The following is a 21636-nucleotide window of genomic DNA, read 5'->3' as shown; positions in this document are numbered from 1 at the left end:
CTACTAGTTGATCTGAAGCGAGGTGACATTATTTGTATCAGAGTGGCGGCTTTGTTTCACAAGCAACAGAACCATAGTCAGAACAATAGTTGGTTGAAGACTAAAAGGAGCTGGTTGTCAGAACAATAGTTGGTTGAAGACTAAAAGGAGGAGAACAAATGGCTCGTCGAAAGTTAGAAGTCTCACGGCCAAGACTCAAGGGAAATTTCAAATATTCTTTAGTAAACTATTTAGACTCTTTAAAGTTTTCTCATTTTTAACATATATATATATATATATGAATGCTCTAAGGCACATGAGGGTTGGACATTTCACTTTGAGTTTCATTTGCAAGCTAGATAGAATTTAACCCCTGCTTCCGATGAAACTTTCATACGTGAAGTACTCTACTAAAACACACCAAGGCGGTAGTAACCCTTATAGATAAGGGAACTCAACCCTGCAATGGAGGCTTGTCCTCTATTTGAATCGTGTCCTCACGGCAACAGTGACGAGGACGAGGGTGAAGACGAGGGAGCTTGGGAGGACTGGATCGCCGCTGCGAACGACGATGTCGGTGGCGAACAGTTGCTTTGCCTCTTCTGCGAAACTATTTTCCATTCCTCAGCGCTTGTTTTTCAGCATTGCGCCAGCGAGCATGCTTTTAATTTCTTTCAGCTCCGGAAGGATTACGAATTAGACTTCTACGACTGCCTTCGTATGATTAATTTCATTCGTTCCAAGGTACGGGTTTGGTGTTTAGAGCTGGAATGTTCCACCGTATTACTAGGAGTTCTTGCGTGATAACATGTGCTTTTACTTTATGGATGCTAGGTGGTAGACAATACATGCTGGAATTGTGGACTTGTTCAAGAGTCTTCAGTGGCACTTCTGGAACACCTTAAAACCTCAAACCATCTCAATAGAACTTTGCAGAACGAACCACTTGCGAAAGAGGGGTTTGATGATATGGAAAGTAGAGATGATTGTCATAGTACAAACAAGTTTCCTTGGCGAGATGATAAATTTTTGACTCCTTTTTTAAAGGATGACCCGCTTTTATATAGCTTCGAAGATGATGTAGAGGAGGATGGTGGTGAACAAAAACTAGAAGACAAAATGGGATTTTTGCAAGATAATAAATTGGAAGGCTGTCTATCAACCGAGGGTGATTCACAAAAGCATGCGTCTATGCAGTATGATACTGCCCTGAGAGAATCTCATGCTGATTGTATGATAGATGAGTTGGGAGTCTTGGCCATAAGTTGTGATTTGGCTTCAACAACTGAAGGTGCAATTCCATGGAGGGAATATTCTGATTTATTGATAAATGGATCCAATTTTGGAAATGGGCACAACGTTGAAGCCTTTGTGTCTGACAATGCATGCTCAACTAAACAGACACAGGACGCTGCAGGTGAGAGTTTGCACCTTCTGGCAAAGAAGAGGCAAAAGAACAAGCTGAAAGTCTCTTTTGCAGAGGTGGCCAAGAAAGAAAGGTTTAGCATCAATCAGAGTTACTTTGGTTCTTATAGTACCTTTGGCATTCACAGGGAAATGCTGAGTGACAAGGTACGTCCTTATGGAATCAAAAGCTGAAAGTTTTAAGGAACCATATTCTGAGGAACATGAGGTGGTTGTTTAAGGGATAGGTGACATACCTTTGAAAGTGATGTACATTTAAAAATTTGAACTTGGGCCTGGTGAGAATGTTGATTTCCACCAACAAGATTGATCTCATTGTCTTTGCATTGTTTAGCTTGCCCTTAACAATATTTAATTTCAAGTCACATGACAATGGGAAAGCTATGCAGATTCGAACAGAGACATATCAGATGGCAATCACAAGAAATCCCCTACTTTTGAAAGGTGCTGTTGTGATGGACTTAGGGTGTGGCACTGGCATATTAAGGTGTGAAAAATTTGCCCTTTCATCATGTTTCTTTGGTACTTTGGACAGTTGAAGATTGGGAGGGCTGGCCCCAAGCTACTTTCTCACCTTGATGCTTCCAGTTTGTTTGCAGCAAAAGCTGGAGCAAAGAAAGTATTAGCAGTCGAAGGAAGCAAAAAGATGTCTTTTGTGGCTCAGCAAGTAAGATTTTGTGAACGCTTGTATCAGACAATTTGATAGTCTAGAGGGTCATGCATTTGAAAAAGGGGGTCGCAAAGATTTATGTCATTATTCACCTCAAGGTCCTTCCTACATCAAATGATTTGAGAATGGATTTGAAAAAGGGTTGCAAAGATTTATGTCATTATTCACCTCGAGGTCCTTCGTACATCAAATGATTTGGGAAATTATGGATTTGAAAAAGGTAGTCACAAAGATTTATGTCATTATTCACCTCGAGGTCCTTCCTACGTCAAATGCATCAAACCATGGATGCATTTTCTTTTGCTATGCTTCTTACCATTCATGCCATTTCCTTTTGATGTTTTGGCTGGTAGGTGGCCAAAGCAAATGGCTATTTGAGTGAACCCGGAGAAAGCAGTAGTGAATGTAAAAATGAGAGGGTGATCAAGGTGGTTCAAGGCATGATAGAAGAACTGGACCTGCAAAACCTTGTGGAACCTCCTGGCGTGGATGTGTTAGTGAGTGAGTGGATGGGTTATTGCCTTTTGTTTGAGTCAATGCTGAACTCCGTCCTTTTTGCGCGTGACCATTGGTTAAAGCCTGGAGGCGCTATTCTACCAGATACAGCTGAGGTGGTGAGTCAAATCTCCATGCTTTATCCAAACAGTTGACTGCATATTTTAGGAGTCAATACCGGGTTGATATGTTCCTTTGTAACAGTATATGGCAGGCTTTGGACGAGGAGGAACAAGCCTTCCTTTTTGGGAAAATGTCTATGGATTTGATATGCAGTTTATTGGGCGAGAAGTTTTGGAGGATGCTGCTGTGTCAACGATAGTGGATGCTGTAGAAAGCAAGGACATAGTCACGGATGCCTGCCTCATTCAAGTATTGCCTTATGTTGATCTCAACTTCTTTGAGTTGTTGCTTTCCTACTCTGAAACACCATCCCTTTGTCTGGAAAATATTTGTTGTAGTGTTAAATATATTTGAATCCATTAAAATGTGTATCCTAGGGTAGAAAGGGGGATGAAGAATGACATAAATGCCATGTGAGAAGGTGACACATAAGGGAACAGAATAATGCACTCATCTTTTTCCATTGGCATGGGAACAAGGAAAGAGCTCTTAACCAACATAATAAACTCTGTGCAATGGACTTGAATTGATGGGGGAAGAGTGGACAAGTAGAGGGTTGAATGCAACATCTGAAGACTGAGATTATGACAATTAAAGCTTATATTTTATTGCAGTATAGCTTCAAAAGCGAAACAATTTGAAGGAGCCTTATAATATTATCTGGGTTTGACTGCAATTTTTGCAAGATGTTTTAGAATAAATTTTAATCTGATCCATATCCATATAATTTTGACATTTTGGCTTCAATGTGTTGTTAGGCATTCGATCTTGTGACTATGAAGCCAGAAGACGTGGACTTCACTGCTACATTTCAGTTAAAGCCATTTACAGGGCCCTGGCATGAGTCTGAAGAGCATACTGGTGAAATCATAGAAAAGAATTCCCATACACATAGCAATGGTGCTGTGTTGCAGAAAAGTGATGGAGTTACTTGGTGTTATGGGCTGGTACTATGGTTCGATACAGGTTTTACCAACAGATTTTGTAAGGAGAATCCTGTGGTGTTGTCAACTTCTCCTTATTCCCCAAAGACGCACTGGTCACAAACACTTCTTACATTTCGAGAGCCTGTCTGTCTGTCTGTCTCAGAGAACATCACAGGGTATGTGCCTGAAGCTGATGCTGTTGGTACAGCATCATCACCAGCAATGCTTCTCAAAGGGCGAATTAGCATAGCTCGTAGTGTCAGGCACAGAAGCATTGATATTTCTCTTGAAAGTGCTGCTGTAGGGGTAAGTGGGATTGTGCGTACATGGCCAGTGCAGATGTTTGATCTCTAGTCTTTTTTTTTTTGGGAAGGCTTCTGTCTTTTTTTTCAGTCTAGGTTCCAATACTGCAGTCTGTTGAGCTTGCTGATGAGTTTTCCAATGTGAGCTCTGCCACTTTGCCTGAGCTGCAGATTTAACTATGCATGGGTCATGTTGACAGGCATGAAGTAGCTCTCCATTACAATTTTCTTGTTTCTGTTTGATTTTTCTTGATGGCCATGAATGTTCTAATCATTCAGCATTTAGGATTTAGTGTTGGTTGTCTGTTGTGAATCTTGTACAAATGCGAGTCAAGGTTTGACAAGATTCTGCTCAAATTGTTTTCAAGGCATAACCTTGGTTGCTGTAACATTCTCTACTGCAGTATGTTTTGTACGTGTTGATGCCCTGGCTAATTGTATCTCATCCAGTAACTAATCAGGTTGTTGCGCTAGTGGGACTGAGGATGAAACAATGGCATGGTGGTTCAGCAGGTTTAGAAGTGCAGATTTTTCTCAAGAGAAGGTCAACGCACTTGGAGCAATTGGAGTGAGTATTTAATGTTTTGTTGAACAACGGTCTTAGTTGCAGTTGACAAGTACTCAAATGTTGTGTCTTTACTGGCGATGATTGATTGCAATGAATTTCCGATGAAGAATCCCAATAGGAAAATAGAGCTTGTTTATCTTGAGTAATGTTTTAGAACTCCCCCGCCCGCCCCCCCCCCCCCCACAAACCTCCCAATTGATATGTGGTGCAAGGGCATTGAGCCAGGGGATTTCAAGATTGTAGCATGTAAAGAAGGGGGTCTCAATGCTTCTACTGTTTATCTTAATGGGAAAATGTGAAGAAAATGTGAAGAGGTTCTCGATTCTTCAAACATGAAGAGGGTTGTTCAAGGCTTTCATTGCATGTTGATTTGGGAGGGGACACGCATGGGGAGATAAAGTTGATTTGTACAATTTGTTACATATTCTGTCATGTATTGCTTCATTTTTTATAAAGTTGACACTCCCTCTGTGCCGATGTTGCACTCACAAAAGACTGCCCGTAGTTCTACTATGGAGGAAGGTGGGGATGACGTCAAGTCCGCATGGCCCTTATGGGCTGGGCTACACACGTGCTACAATGGCAATTACAATAGGAAGCAAGGCCGTAAGGCGGAGCGAATCCAGAAAGATTGCCTCAGTTCGGATTGTTCTCTGCAACTCGAGAACATAAAGCTGGAATCGCTACTAATCGCGGATCAGCATGCCGCAGTGAATATGTACCCGGGCCCCGTACACATCGCCCGCCACACCTTGGGAATTGGTTTCGCCTGAAGCATCGACCAGGGATCACCCATTACTAAAGTGTTCCACGCCTAGTTGAGTGTGGCCCACTTTGGTATTGGTGGTCTTCTTGGCGCATACCACGGTTGGGTCAGTGACTGGGGTGAAGTTGTAACATGGTAGTCGTAGGGGAACTTGTGGCTGGAGGGAATCCTAAAGGAAGGCGCCAACGTCCCTCCATTAACTGTACTAACGTCGGTAAAGTCAATTCGTTGGGTAAATGGCTGGGCGCTATGCGCGAGGAGAAAGCGCTATGTGCAGGGAAAGTTAGGTAGATTCGGGCTAACAAGAAATGCACTTTCCCAGGACAGCAGATTACTTTGGCCTGGCAGAAGTGGACACTTTGATGATCGATGAATTCTTGCCAGGTTGATGAAGTCCCTGCCGTTGGTTGGTTGGATTATACGAAGCAGGAAGGATGTGGCGGGGCAAAGCTGGATTTGCAGATTATGGAATTTGTTTGGAAGATACTGCCTTCTTGCATGATCTTTTTGATGGCGGAATTTTTATGAAATTCGGAACCCTCGGCCCAACTGGAACCCTCCGGCCACAATCCAAGAAACTGATAAACGTCAGGAACAAAACCCGAGTGGTCGTAGGACGTAATTCTACAAGCGGAAAAAGGGACTCGAACCCTCAACTTCAGCCTTGGCAAGGCTACACTCTACCATTAAGCTATTTTTGCTAGCGGAACCAGAGTCGGGTGCGGAGCGGAGAAAGCGCTATAGCTTTCTCTATAGCGCTTTCTCCGCGGCTTTGTTGTGGATTGGAACCATTGACTCGAAACTTTGATGATTGATCGACGTTCCTTTGTTGATCGATAGGTGGGGGGTTGCGCGCTTCCCTGTGAAAATGCTACGCGTTGTTTTCGACCCATGCTTGGAAAGATTCGAACTCTCGACCCCAAATTCGTAGTTTGGTGCTCTATCCAATTGAGCTACAAGCACTTTGGTTAGCGAAACAAACAAAGGCTAAGACGGTCGGAAGACCTTCTGCGCTTCGCGTTTCCCCGGTCAGAGAAAAAAGCCCAAAGTGTTTGGCAGATTCCCACGCGTTACGCACCTGTTCGCCACTTTGTTTCCAACTGTTCTCACGTGGGGCATTTGACAAGACAAGCAAAGGCGGGGTGGATCTTGTCGATGGTACACTTTTGTTTGGGGGGTGGGGGGGGCCCCACCAAGCAAAAAACGCTTTGCTTCACCGAATCCAAACCACTTTTTTTTGCCTAAGAAGGCAAAGCCAACGACCAAGGGGGGGAACCGGCTTTGCGGTTGGTGGCCCCGTAAGGACGAAAACAACGTTTGACTTGCATGTGTTAAGCGTATCGCTAGTGTTCATTCTGAGCCAGGATCAAGGGTTTTGGGGGATTTTGCCATCTAAGCAATAACTTACGACGAACCTCGGGGGGGGGGGGCCGAAGGGGATAGCGTAGATCATACTCTACCCCGACGATCCCGCTACTAATGTAGGCGATTCATGCTTTCACTGTTGGCAAAAGCCAAACGGCCCCGGTCCGCCCACCATGCCGCTAGCGGACACTTCGTCGCAGCTGAAAATTCTTTCACTAATAGGAACACACATAAAAATTCTACTGCGAATCTTGGCTGTGCTCGTAGCAGGCTTCTGGTGCTTAAAAAAAGTTTCAAAAAGGCCCATCTCTAATGAATAATCGGTCAATAAATGCCACATACCAATATTAAGCCCAAAATTGGAGAATCATTACGATGAGGACAGAGAATTGCATGAGCAAGCAGAGGCTTCTTGCAATTAGAATCAAATTGTGATCACCGCACTATGAAGGCACAAGAGTGTTGTAAGGATTGTCTTCTTAGTCTTCCCTCTGATGGTTGTAGGTATCATGCATCTCTAGCAAAACTTTGCAGCATTCGGAATTAACTTTTTGCCTCTCCCATGACATGCTTCTCATGTTTGTCTTGAATCGAATGTGTTACAACTCCTGTTGCATCTTGGCTTGCTTGCTAAGCTTGTCTTCCTCCCTTGTCTATGTGCATGTGCTATGATTTGGGTTTCCATCCTGAGCTTTTTGTCCTTGTGCAGCTTTTTTGGCTTTTGCTACGTGTCCCTCTTTGTAGTGCTAATCAAGATGATGGAATTTGTGCAACTCCTTCAGGATTTGATGCACAGTTATGCATAGTCAGCTCCTCTTAAGGTATTTACAGAATCTCAAGAATGTTAGAATTGACAGCAGTGTCATTAATGCCTTCACCCTTGTCTAATTGAATTTTCAAATCTTGCAGCTTTGGAAACTAGCTTGAATCTTGATTTTTAACCAACTAAGAACTAGAGTTCTAGACTTGTAGAGCTAGTTTTGTGCATTTGAGTGCACATGACTACTAACCACCTCTCTCCTCCATCTTCAAATGGTGTTGGAAGGGCTACAATTAATAAGCGATGTTTGTTGGACTAATGGTGATGCCTGGCCCTCACTCTTGGGTTGTCACAACATCTAGTCAAACATAAGTACGTGGCGCCTCAGCGAGAAGGTACCTCTTAGTTTGGGACACCCATTTGGAAGTCCTTTTAAGAAATCTCAAGCCAAGCAGTAGAGAACTTCACGTCTTGGTCATCCAATCCTTATTTTGCTTGAACATTGTATACACCCTTTTTGCATTGTTGTATGTCGTGCTACATTGTGGTCTCGCGCTTGAAAAGATATATGGCAGCATTCTTACAATATGTAATTGTTAGCCATGCATCCATATTGGGATAGTTCATAGGAGTGCCCTTCTTTGTGTTTGGAAACTTGCACATACCTCTTTTGTACCCTACACTATTGGGAGCCTTAGTTAACACATCCATCCCATGGATGGCAACCTAAAACCTTGTGTATTTGTGCTTTCCATAGGCCTTCGATTGATCTTGGGCTTAACAATGGGCATTGGTGTTTGGCTACGTGGCACTAGAGGTGGATTGAAAAAAGGGAGGAGAGCATTGCAATATCTAGCTATGGATAGTGTGTAAGGCATGGTGAATTGTGTAAAAATGTCTTCCATTCCCCACACAAGGTAGGCAAATGAATCTGCCCTTGCTATCATTACTCTCTAAATAATCTGCCTTTAATCTCCACTTTAAGTAGATAAAGAGCACATGGAATGCATCTACCACCTCACAACCCAATCCTGAATCATCCTCCTCTTGTGACGACTTTTTGCAACCAATGTGCACAAGGAAGGCTTTACCAAGGTACTATCATCCCTAGCACTAGAAAGCATAACCTCCACATTAAAAACCCATGACCTCAATTTCTCGACGCAATCTCAAGACTTATTCACAATGATGATCATATAAGGTAAAATATCTTTTAATGACAAAGCTTAATAACGTAGCTTGAAGACTTGTAAATGCATCCATTTGCAAGCCCACATATTAACCATGTGCTTAGTTGCCAAGATTTAGGTCCCATGTTAATAGCTCACTAGTGTAATACTTACGTTATTCCTCATCGATATTGGTAGGTCAAATGCACATCCCTTTGGTCACCATGTGTTCTAGAACATTGTTGAATTGTTTGAGACATTCTTCTTTTCATCCAATCACTCAATTTCAAATTTGTAGCAATCATGTAGAACACTTTTTAATGCTTATCCTTTGTGATCAATGAGTACCAGCCACATGCTTTTCACTACTAAGAGTTAGGTAGAGCGAAATGATAAATCAAGGAGTGGTTACCCTTTGCATTGTATCTTTGGGCAAATACTATCACCTATCTTGGTCATCTAAGATAATAATATTTTCAACAAGGAATGCAAGGCATCACTATTTTTACTAATGCCTAGACTTGACTTGTTGGAATTCATGGTGTTTATGGTGCATCACACCTTCTCAAGTGTTACTACTAGTAACATTATCTAATTGACACTAGGTCTGATGCATGCATTAGACATGGCACTAGTTAATTAGGCATAATGTTAAGCTAACATGCTTACCAATGGACGCAACACATAATATCAACCACATATTAATTGTTTACTACTCCTTCCGCGTTCTCTCTCGCTACCTTGATTTAAAAGATGTCATTCTTATAATGAAGGTTGCAAGTGTTAAATTACCTATTGTTAGTAAATAATGTGTGGCACTTGCTAAAAGGATAGTGCAATTATTTTGAACCTTCATCATTACATTCAAAACTTTTAAGACAAGGATCTAAAGTAGACACTTCATATACCATTTTGTAACCAACTTGTCATTTGCAACAAGAACAAAGGCCCCCAAATTTTGAATAAAAAAGCGCATAGTTTCTCATTACTTTGACCATTTCTGTTTACACCTTATGAAAATATCATTACATGTATTATAGGTCTTCTCAATAGTGCAAAAGCATGGCACACAAACATTAGAGTAGAGAGGACAAATATAAATACCTCCTAATAATTGCAAAAAAAATTGGGCTCATGCTATAAGGAGCGGACCCATAACCCACTAAAGAAGGACAGTGCATAAGTGCAATTGGACCTTGTACAAGTGTTATACGCACCTACCTTTAATAAACAAGATACACACTACATCAAGCAGAAAGAACCACCCAATGAATTAGCAATACTCATCCTCTAAGTGCTATAGATGCCCACCTCTGGCAAACAAGCTACAAACTACACCAACCAAAAACCCAACGAATTATGCACCAGTGTCCACAAAGGACCGGTCAACCAACAATTATTCAATCACCAACTACTCACAAAAAAGGCTCAAAATCTGGCAGTAAACTGTGCCCCCTCGCAAAGTAGAAAGCCCAATCTTGATCTTTCACATAGTCATCTTGTGCCAACATAGTCTTCTCTTAATTATCCTCGATTGCAAGAAATTTACCTTTTACTTGTTTTTAATATTTCATCTCGTTATTTAGTATCTTGACCTTTCTTCTTTTTGTCATGAATAGCATACACGTTCAAGTCATAAATTGAATTGAAATTGTGCTTCTCCTCACTGAGCAGCATCCCCGCAGAGTCCACAAAATCCCTGTTATCATCCTATCATAGAATTCTAATTGTCTCTCCATATTTTTTGAGTGGTAAACTTTTCAGAAGGATTGCTTTTTGATCTTCTTCGTCAACTTTGGCTCCAGGATCATGCAATTGTCACAGCAGTGCTTGCATGCGATTTAAGAAAACTCTAAGGGACTCTGATTCCTCCATTTGTAAATCAAAAAGATCTTGTTTTTAGGTTGGCTTTTGAATGCTTCATATGTACACGAGGATTCCAAGATCTGCCAATTTTTTGTCGTCGCTATCAGCTTCACATCGAGGTGGTGGAAATGTTCGAAACCGAGAGATTTGCCCATATAGTTGATGGCCTTTTTATTCTTTGTATCCCACGCTAGGATTTTGTCGGCATCATGCGACCTCTCCTTTGGTCTTTTCTATGTCCCAGCAACCACACTGCCAAGAAGGGAAGTTTTTGTCGTTAAATGTAACGAGTACCCCACCAGCCTTTTCGTTCTTAAACACATCCATAATCACCGACTTAAGAGCTCAACAAAGCAAGCCTTTTCTAACAAATCTAATGGTGAGCATCTTCTCTTTGGACCACGGTTGCTTCGAGGTCTTAACTCTCTAGGTACCACAATGAGGAGACACACAGAAGAGCGACTGTGCAATACTCTCTTGGACATGGAAACATCACCCTCAACCCTCATGATCACCTCACTCTTCTTGACGTTACTTTGATACCACTGATAGGTTTAGAGCCTTGAACTGTTAATGTGCATGATTGAAAATGACTGTGGATAACAAGAGATGAGATGCAAGCTAATTTTGCATGGATTAACCAGTTCACCTACGAAATGGAAATGACACGAAGATGGTATGAAGAAATCTTTTACTAATCAAAACGGCTCTAGACAAAGCTCACCTTTATTGAGTTTGTTGCTGATACAAATGACTTGAGGACTCAATTAATGAACCCTACAAAAGCATGAACTAGTAAGCTCTCAAAGAGCTTGACACCATAGGCACGACTTGACAAAAGGATTGAGAGCAGCTGCGCGAACCCTTCTTGTTGAAGATCACCACCATGAACATCGCCAAACTCCTTGACCTCCACGTGCTGATCAACCGCCATGTATCTAGAGTTCCAAAGAGGTCGCCATGTATCTAGAGTTCCAAAGAGGTCGCAATGCTCCATGTAGCCTCCCATGCAATCCACCACTCATCATGCATGACTTGCATGTTCCAATCACAAAGCTCAAACACCTTCCTCTCAAACCTTAATCTGTCACTCCATGAGGACGACCATGGAATCATAGAATTCCTATAGGGAGATGATGAAAAAGAGAGAGAAAGGGGAGAGGAAGGAAAAGAGAGAGAGAGAGAGAGAGAGAGAGAGAGAGAGAGAGAGAGAGAGAGAGAGAGAGAGAGAGGAGATGAAAATTTGTTACCAAGGAGGAGTGACGACCAAGGAGGTAGCGACGACCAAGGAGGGAGCGACAATCAAAAGGAGGGATATTAGAGGTGAGGATAGAGGTAAGTGTTGAGAGGTTAAAGGAGATTAGGGGTGACGATAGAGGTAGGAGTTGAGAGATTAAAGTAGAGAGATTAGAGGCAACGATCAAGGAGGGAAATTAGAGGCGACTAAAGAGAAGATAAGAAGGAATAGAGGCAATGATCAAGAAGGGAGATTAGAGGTGAGAAAAGAGAAGATAAGAAGGAGAAAATGTAAAGGAGAAAAGTGTAAAGAAGGGAATCGTACCAATGTAGAAGAAGAACAAATGTGTCGGATGTAGAATAAACAAAATTGTGTTAGAATATAAAATGTACCTTGTAAAGTCTTTTAGGCTATTCTTGAAGCATGAAATTGGCAGTTATATCATTGGGCAGATAAGACTGGTTTATCAATGGGACTCATTGTACTTTTGATTTATAAAAATTAATTATACTTTTGATTCAAAAATATTATATTATTTGTATATAAAATGACTTATCTTTATCTAAAGTCTTTATTGTGCTTTAATATAGGATGGGTCTTGAGGCTACAACATTTGTTAACAATATGACCTTGAGGTACACTGGAAAAGATTATGTCCCAAAGAACTTCTCATCAATTGGACACAACTAAGAAAGCTTGGTTCTTGGTACTAACAATAAGCTCTTTTTAGTGATGACAAAGAGAGTGTTCAAGGAACATGAGGAGCCATGGGATGCATCTTTCTCAAAGCGTAATTTGACTCAAGGGGGCACTTTACTTGGAATAACAATAGAAAGAGATAACGGCATAATGGTAATTTATACAAAGTCTAGAATGGGTAATAGAAAGTTTCTTCTTTCAAAGAAAGATGCAAAGCACTTTGTGATGCCACCTCCAAAACCATCTCAATTTTTTGAATTGATGCTTGTATTAGAGATCTTCCAACTTGTGTGGGAGGAATTTCCCATTGAGGAAGCAAGGAAAATGCATTTAAAGATAATCCTTGAATACTTTGTGGGTGCCATAGAACAATGTCCAACTTCATTGGAGGGACCTAAGGTACAAGGATCCACACATGGAATAAGAAATGCAATAGATGAGACACAACATGTAATGGATGAGACACAACATGCAGCCTTGATTCAGGGTCATACAAATGAGAGAGAAACTAGAGTGGATGAGATAAAACATGTAGGTTTGGATGAGGGTTTTATACACATGGATGCTTATTATAAGGGATCACAGATAAGACAAGAAGTGGATTGGATGAGACATGACACAAATTGGATGAGATGCAACATGCACATCAGCCTTGGTTCAAGGTGTTACTCACTTAGATGGTGTAACGCATAAAGTTGATGGGATACAAGAACAAGTATAGCCCTTGAGTACACTTGAAGTAGAGGCAATAAAAGAAGAAGTAGAGCAGTCTAAAGTGATTGTGGGGGGTTAAAGGCCATTGTGCCTTAACTCCAATTATGTACAACACACACACACACACACACACACACACACACGCACGCACGTGCACACACACACACACACACACACATATGGATGACATAGAAGATTAGGGTGTTCTGCACCCACCAAAACTTATGAGGATCTCTTCTGGCTCTTCCTCTCTCTCACTCTCTTCTGTTCTACTTCCTTTGAGAGCACTCTGAACCAGTATCAATGCTTGGGTGGTCTATCTAATGCTTGTGGGCAGTCTAGCTGAGCTCATGTATGTGCCTAGAGCCTAGAGTCTATTGCGTAGCTCTGTGGGAGGATGGAACAAGCCTATGGGTGCTTGTTTGATCTGCCCAGGTGGTGGAAGCTTATAGAATACTACAAGTGGTTTTTGAAAGTCTCTGAGTGGCTTTTTGCAAGCCTATAGTGATTTTGGAGCAAAAGATGTTTTTTGACGATTCACCTGTTTCTTTCGACAAGACTTATAGTTTGGAATGACTTGCAAAGGCAACCATTGCTTGCTTTTAGTGTCCATTGTACTTTGGGAGTTCAAAAATCCCTTTATTCTTGAATTTAGGATAATTTCGTCGGATTTCTGACTCACTGTCTATGCTTCAACGTTTTTTTGCCAATGTGTTGGAACTCAAGTTTGAAGCAACTATTCGCAGATCTGTCAGTTCCGACGGACTTAGGAGGTCCTAAAACTTCTGTGTTGCTCATCATTCACACTTTGGTGGTGTTTACGAATATATTGGTTTGCTTAAACATTTTTCAATCCATGTGTTGGACCTGGTGATTGGGACCATGGTTTTAAAACCATCTGTTCCATTGCATTCCAGAGGCTTGAAAACCCCTATGTGTCAGCTTGTGCATGATTCTGTGGAGATTTTGAGGAGTTCCATCTCTCTGAGACATCAAATCATCAGTTTCTCTATCAAAAATCCATTCAAAGGTTAAAACCTTTGAGAGAAAGAAATTGCCTCTAATAAAGTTTACATCATGAAGAGGGTTGTTTGAGCACGGCACCCTTTGACAGGCACCAACGTCCCATCACCGGCTATGCACCAGCTAGGGGGACATGACATACGGAGGATTCCGCTCCGCTCCAGTCCTTTTCTTTTCGTTGTTACATCCATATGTATTTGATTATGTATGATCAGACTTAGGATTCAACACGGGTGATGATGCTTGTTTTATTTTCAGTTAGCTTCAGGCTCAAGAGCCGAATTTTGATGTGGAGAGTAAGGCAAATTGTAATATTTCTCTTGTGTTCATTGCCATCCTCATGGAATACCTTCCGTACAGTTGTCAGGAGTTGTGCACCTGGTGCAGTACTAAAGTTTGATGACGTTGTGGGTAGCTTATTGGCTGAGGAGATTAGACAAAAGTCTATGGATGACAACAAGCAGGATGCAGCCTTAAATGTGCAAAGGGGAAAATCACAGTTCAGGGGGAAGACCCAACAAAGAGAGAAGTCTCGTACCAAATCCAAGGCATGGAACATTGAGGGTTACCATTGTGGCAAGAAGGGCCACATGAAAAGAATTGCTAAAAGTTGAAAAGAGAGAAAAAGGATAAGAAAAAGAATGCATATTGGGGTGCAAATAATAAGAAAGAGAGTCCAAGGGAGGACAAAGGAAAAATGAAGATCGAGCAGATCAATGCAATCAATCACTGATGATAGTGACAATGACATTCTCTTCATGTTTAGTCTACCTACAGAGTTTCTTACCACTCCAGATGATGCATATTTCTAGGATTAGATTTTGGATTCTAGTTCTTCATTCCATGTTACTCCCCATAGGGAATGGTTCTCCACTTATGATAGTGGAAAGATAGGTTGTGTGCATGTTGGAAATAACTATTCATGTGACATAATGGGAGCAGGTGACAAAGGTTTATTTTGCAAATGGGTCTACTTTTGTTTTGAAAAATGTGAGACAAGTGCCTAAGCTGACCAAGAGTCTCATTTCAGCGGGTCAGCTAGATGAGACCACATTTGGCTTTCAGAGTTGGAAAATTCAGAAGGGCTCTATGGTTTTGGCTAGAGGTGTCAAGTGTGGGACATTGTATCCCTTACACGTATCAAGGGTGTCTGATCATGTTGTTGCAATAATTGAGAAGACAAGTACTTCTTTGTGGCATTGTTGGTTGGGGCACATGAGCCAAAATGGAATGAAACTCTTATGCCGTTTGCGTTAAGTACCGCATTTGAGTTTTTTAAATTTTGAATTTTGTGAGCATTGTCTCTATGGGAAGTAGAATAAATCAGCCCATAAAATAAGAGGAAAGAAAGAGCTTGAAAAGCTTAATTTGGTGCATTCATACATATGTGTTCCCATGCCCATTGCCTACACGATCATTAGGCAGGGCTGAATACTAACGTAACATTCATTGATGATGCAACTAGGAAAGTGTGGGCTTATGCTATGGATCGAAAGAGTGATGTGTTCCAAGTATTTCAGAAATGTCTAGCTTTGGTTGAAAATCAGTCAAGTAGAATGCTTAAATGCCTATGGACTAACAATGGTGGAGAGTATCTCTCTCATGACTTTCAGCATTTCTGTGATTATACATGTGGGATCAAGAGGGAGCTCACGTCCCCTCATACTCCAGAGCAAAATCTAGTTGCAGAAAAGATGAACCACACCATTTAGAAAAGGGTATGCTTTCCAATGCAAGTATTTCTGGTGGTTTTTGGACTTAAGCAATGAAGATCGTAGTGCATGTGATTAATAGATCACCTAGTAAGAGTTTGGATGCTAGTATTCCTGAAGAGGCATGGAGTGGCAAGAAACCCTCTTACTCTCATTTGTGTATATTTGGGTGTGAGGCATTTGCACATGTGCCAAAAGAGCTTTGGAAGAAGCTAGAACCTAAGTCTAGGAAATGCATCTTTCTGGCTTATGGTGAAAGTAGAGAGATGGACTATCATCTTTGGGATCCAAAATCAAAGAAGATCATATGAAGCCATGATGTGGTCTTCAATGAGAAGAAGATGCATAAGACACCCATGAGGGATGTGGAAATGTTTCCAGGACGTGAATCCACCTGCATATGTTGATAGACAATAGGCTGTCCATGCCCGAATGTGCATGAAATGGTGCCACCGGGTACTCCCATAGGTACACAATTAAGGACAGATGATGGATTATCTATTGGTGGAAATGACGAGCCAAATGTGGCTTATATGTAGGCAGGACAACAAGCTGAAATGCCCATGAGAAGATCAACTAGAATGTCTAGACCACCTGATAGATTTGTTCTAGGGGCAGACTATGTACTCCTTATTGATTGCGAGGAACCTTCTTGATATAGAGAGGCTATGATGCACGAAGATCAGTGCAAGGGGTAGTATGCTATGCAATCAAAGATGAGTTCACTCATGAAGAATAAGACTTGGGACTTGGTTTCTTTGCCACATGGACAAAAATTATTGCCATGTATATGGGTCTACAAGGATGAAGTTCACAAGTGATGATGTACCTAAGTACAAAGGCCCATTTGGTTGCTAAAGGGTTCAAGCAAGAGAAGGGTGTGGAGTTTAATGAGATCTTCTCTCTGGTTGTGAAGATGACCACACTTAGATGTGTACTTAGACTTGTGGTAGCAACAGAGGATGTGGAGTTTATGTAGATGGATGCCAAGACAGCTTTCTTGCATGGGGATCTGCATGAGGAAGTTTACATGGTATAGCTAGAAGGCTTTGAAGAAAAGGGCAAATAGAATTTGGTTTGCAAGCTGAAAAAGAGTCTCTATGGTCTTAAGCAAGTGCCTAGAGAATGGTATCAAAAGTTTGATGCTTTCGTTTAGTCCCACGGTTTCAAAAGAAGTGAGATTGATCACTGCCTCTACAAAAAAAGGGCTAAGGATAAAGCCTGATAATCTTGTCACTTTATGTGGACGATATGCTATTGGCTAGCAAGATGAGCTATATGAATTAAAGGACAACTTGCTACATGAGGCCTTTGACATGAAGGATTTGGGACCTGCAGGTCATATTCTTGGTATGCCCATCACGTGTGATCAGAGGATGAAACTCCTTTGGCTTTCACAAAAGGAGTATGCTACAAAAGTATTACGATAGCATTTCAATATGGAGGGGGGAAAGCTTGTAAGTACTCCATTGCCTCCATATGTAAAACTGAGTTAGGCATATAGTCCCAAATCAGATGAGGAGAGAGCCATGATGGCCAAGGTTCCTTATGCATCAATGGTTGGGAGTCTTATGTATGCTATGATAGCTAGTAGACTGGACATTGCATTTGTAGTGCCGATATATGGCTAATCTGGTAAAGAGGCATTGGGAGGCAATTAAGTGCATCATGAGGTACATGATGGGTATCTAGGAGATGTGCATCTACTTTGGCATAGGAGAGATGAGTGTACTTGGGTACATAGATTCAGACTATGTAGGGCATGTGGATAGCAGGAGATCCACTTCTAGTTATGGGTTCACCTTTGCAGGTGGTGCAGTGTTGTGGATGTCTCATGCACAGAATTTTGTTGCTTTGTCTACCATAGAGGCCGAGTATGTTGCAACCACAGAGGATTGCAAGGAGGCTATATGGCTTGATCGGCTAGTGGGAGATTTGGGGATTCATACAAAAGTGTACCGACATTGCATATAGTGATTTCCATGAGTGCTATTTAGCAAGCACGAAATCCAATCTTTCATGCAAGGACCAAACACATTAAGGTCAGGCACTATTTCATTAGGGAGGTACTTGAGGACAAGTGCATAGAACTTATCAAGGTTCATGCAAATGATAACCCTATAGACACGTTTACAAAGAGTCTACCTAGTCAGCGGTTTGAGTATTGTCGTGTATTAATGGGCATTGGATAGTATGCTCACAAATTGTTCACATTAGCCTTTAAGTGGGAGGTTATGGGGGTTAAAGGCCACTATGCCTTAACCTCGATTATGTACGATACTCAAACACACATATATATTATATATGGATGACATAAAAGATTAGGGTGTTACCCACGAAAACATTTGTGGCTCTCTTTTGGCTCTCCCTCTCTCTCACCCTTTTCCATTTTGCTTCCGTTGAGAGCACTCTTAGTGGTTTTGATAGAGCCCCTAACAAATAAAGCACAACATCAAATGTAGAAGGCGAGTACTTCATGAACTATGATTCCAAGTGCTCTATAGCTACAAGTACTTGAAAAAGAGGTCGTTCCTCTATAAAGAAAGGACGAAGAGAAGAGGAGAGCACAAAGAAGTGGAGGATCATTAAATAGACTCAGATTCAAATGCTAAAATGATGTTGAAGAATCCAAATCTTTGTCTAAATGATGCAACTGACAGATGATGATCCAGGATATATTTTCTTTGTTTACTTTTTATCCAATTGATGGAATTAATTGTATGGCTCAATTATTGATGGGACTTTTCAATCTAAAAATGCACTTCGATTTCCTAACTAGCCTTTGGTTGGGATGGTGCCATATAGTTAATTCACATCCATTGGATAATTCTTTAGCATGGATAATCCCTAGTATAGATCCACTTTTATTCACTTATTATCAGTAGGTGGGGAGTACGTTCCACATGGTGGGCTTACTCCCCACCATGTGGTGTTACCATGTGCACGCACACACATACACACTCATCCAATTCTTTCTCAACACACACACTCAGTTTCTGTACCCCATCACATACACACACATATGCATATGCACACACAAATACTCTTTGATAAGACTTGGGATAGCTCCGCAAACTTAATATGTATTTTTTGGCCATTGCTAATAATTATTTTTGGCAGGACATACATGGGCTACTCCATACTTGTTATAATGTCCTTTTTTCCTTACCACATGAATAATTATGCCAAATTCCTGGTCATAAGTATTGGTTAAAATATAAATCTCATCAAAAGCTTCCCCTAAGCCCTACCCTAGTCATACACATAGATGGGTTCTTGCTTAACAATTTTCTTGCCTGACAATTTTGAGGTATCCTCCCAAGGTTGAGTTTTAATCTTCTTGATAATGAAGAATTAAAAAATAATGCTAAAACTTATAACAATAATATCGGTTGGAGGTTACTATCCTACAATAATTAGACAATCTATGGTCTTATGGTTAAATATTTGGGCAAGTAAATGCAAATATATTTATACCTTACCTAAGCATTTCATGGTTAGATAAAAAGGTGGGATTAGTTGGCAATGTAGGCCCACTTTACGGTGCATGTGATAGACATTTATTAGTTGGAAGATGGTACCCTATTTCTATAGAGCTTCGTCCCCTTCTAACTATCTATTTCCTCCCTCCTCTACTCATTCCTCACCATATGCTTCCTTTCCCTTCTCTTTCCCTTACATTCATGGCCTCTTCTCAGGTTGGTTTGTTTGGCCGCTCTCCTGATCTCTCTTCTATTATTACTACCTACATACTTGTTACATAATTGGCATGCTTTGCGGACCTCTCATTCCTTCTACCTGTGGCTGCAACACTATCTGCTGCTCCTTTGGTCTCCCACCATTTTCTTCTACTGCTGCGTCACCACCCGAATGATACTCTACTAGTCACACTTACTCGTGCTATGTTCTTGCATGGTGTCATGTCTTAGCCATGCTGGGTGTGTTACATAATAGCTTTGCTAAGCATCTCACCTGAGGGCATGCTACACGTCGCCTCGATTGCTAGCTCTAGTCCAATACTCCTCGACTGATGGGGTATCCCTTGCTTGACTGTGTGGTTACTTTTTCAAGCTCTCTAGCCCTCCTAATCCTTTATGCCTTGACTCCATTCCTATCCTTGGGTAACATAGTCATATGAGATGGCACTACTCTCCCTTGCTTTGATTACCTTTGTTCGTAGATGGTCGCGGTGCTAGACTCCATGCTACGTGCATTCTCTAGTTTTACGACATGCTTTCTTGAACACCATGTGCCGCTCTTTGATCTACCTTACTCGTTGCCATAGTCTTACTATGGCTAACAGTCGAGAAACAATATTTGAATCATGTGTGTAGAGTCACAAGTAGCGGGTTAACATCTAGTGCTACTTGTAGTATTTCGTTTAATGGTATGTTTAATGTGGTCTTAGTCCTTTTGATATCAGTTCTTTTTATGTTAGTTTTAGGGATAGTTTTAGCGCTATGTTTTTTACGTAGTCCTATAGGTTAGTTGGTCCAAAATTCTCAATAGCATTGGGTTAGGTTAGTTTAATGGTGAGTCTTTGCCCCCTATTTGTTAGCTTTTGTGTTACTTATATCATTTAGTTTTATAGGCTAGGTGTTCTAATGTTCCTTCTAGCATTTGTTTGGAGGTACATGGTATTATAGGCTAAGTGTTCTAAATTTCTAACTAGCGTGTGGTTTAGTTGCTTTAAGAGTGAGTCTATAGTTTTGGCTAACCTACACTTTATTATGTTTACTTTAGCAAATGCATAGGCGTTAATTATGTTAATTATTATTCATCTTATTACCAAATGGACATCCCTTTTAGGACACATTTGGCACTTATACACATCGAAAGATGGCCCGTATGTTCGTTAACTGGGATCCTGCTGCTATTGCCTTTATCAATAAAAAATTGGAAGAGGCTAGCAAAGATGGACTAACGATGCATCATGCTTATACAAATGCTAGAACCTGACCCTATCCTCCCTAAAAATCTAAGATTTTGAGAAACTAAGACTCCACTAGTATTGACCTAACTTGGGACTGTCTCTTCCACAAGCAAATAAAAAACTTTTTTTTGGTCACTCACACACACACACACACACGTATACTTCCCTAACTACTATCAATTATTCTTTTATGCACCCCTCGTGAAATATCCCCTTTACACTCTCCTTTTAACCACCCCACACACCAAGCACACCAATCCTCCCATACCTCCACTAATCCCTTCTCAACCCATGCACTCATCTGCTCCTTACTCCACTTGTAACTTAAACTTATTTTTATAAAAAATTATCTAAGAATCCATATGCTTTTCTATATTCCTAGGTAAAGCAATAACAAGCCGAGGAAAACAGGCATTACCTGTCTACCCAAACATAAGTATGAGGTTCTAACACCTAGTTTATTTGGATGGTGGTAAGCAAGTGGACCCTGACCTTGGAACCTAGATTGCCTGAGGATTCGACATCATTTTTTAATATTATGTTTGTCAAACTCAATCTTATTAAAAATTCTTAATTTTGGTGAAAAATTTCGCAAACTCTAGTTGTTGAATTTTTCAACTTAGATGTCTCAAAGATTTTTTAAAAATGTGTTCCTCTTTTTTAAAAAAACTTTTTATCCAATTGATGGAATTAATTGCATGGCTCATTTGTTGATGGGAATTTTTAATCTAAACACACACACACACACACACTGGCAATTGATTTTTATGCAACCCATATTCCCTTTTGTGGCTGTATACTCATTGGTACTAGTACTTGCACTTACATGTCCTAACATGCATCGTATGTGTAATGCAAGGTACCATCACTTTGCTAGAGGAATGAGTCACTGGGAGAATATTCT

The 21636-nt window shown here is 40.9% G+C and overlaps 1 protein-coding gene across 2 annotated transcripts; it reads left to right on the top strand.

Moving 5' to 3' along the window:
- The first annotated feature begins 336 nt into the window (after positions 1-336).
- Positions 337-4147, top strand: PRMT3 (protein arginine methyltransferase 3). 2 transcript variants are annotated; one of them, XM_087387346.1, is made up of 7 exons: positions 337-723; positions 814-1551; positions 1794-1891; positions 1993-2071; positions 2653-2688; positions 2774-2941; positions 3451-4147. In XM_087387346.1, exons 1-7 carry the CDS (start codon positions 445-447, stop codon positions 3970-3972), a joined length of 1920 nt encoding a protein of 639 aa, XP_087243472.1. In that variant the 5' UTR covers positions 337-444; the 3' UTR covers positions 3973-4147. The 2 variants fall into 2 exon arrangements, with proteins under 2 accessions (XP_087243472.1, XP_087243471.1); XM_087387345.1 differs by having other exon boundaries at positions 341-723; positions 2428-2688.
- The last annotated feature ends 17489 nt before the right edge of the window (positions 4148-21636 follow it).

The sequence above is a fragment of the Dipteris shenzhenensis genome, chromosome 16 (assembly GCF_047967505.1).
Source record: "Dipteris shenzhenensis isolate YYH24624 ecotype China chromosome 16, Dip_SZ_1.0, whole genome shotgun sequence".
Lineage (NCBI taxonomy): Eukaryota > Viridiplantae > Streptophyta > Polypodiopsida > Gleicheniales > Dipteridaceae > Dipteris > Dipteris shenzhenensis.
Note: the sequence above shows the minus strand (reverse complement) of the source record. Positions and strands in the feature narration are given on the sequence as shown.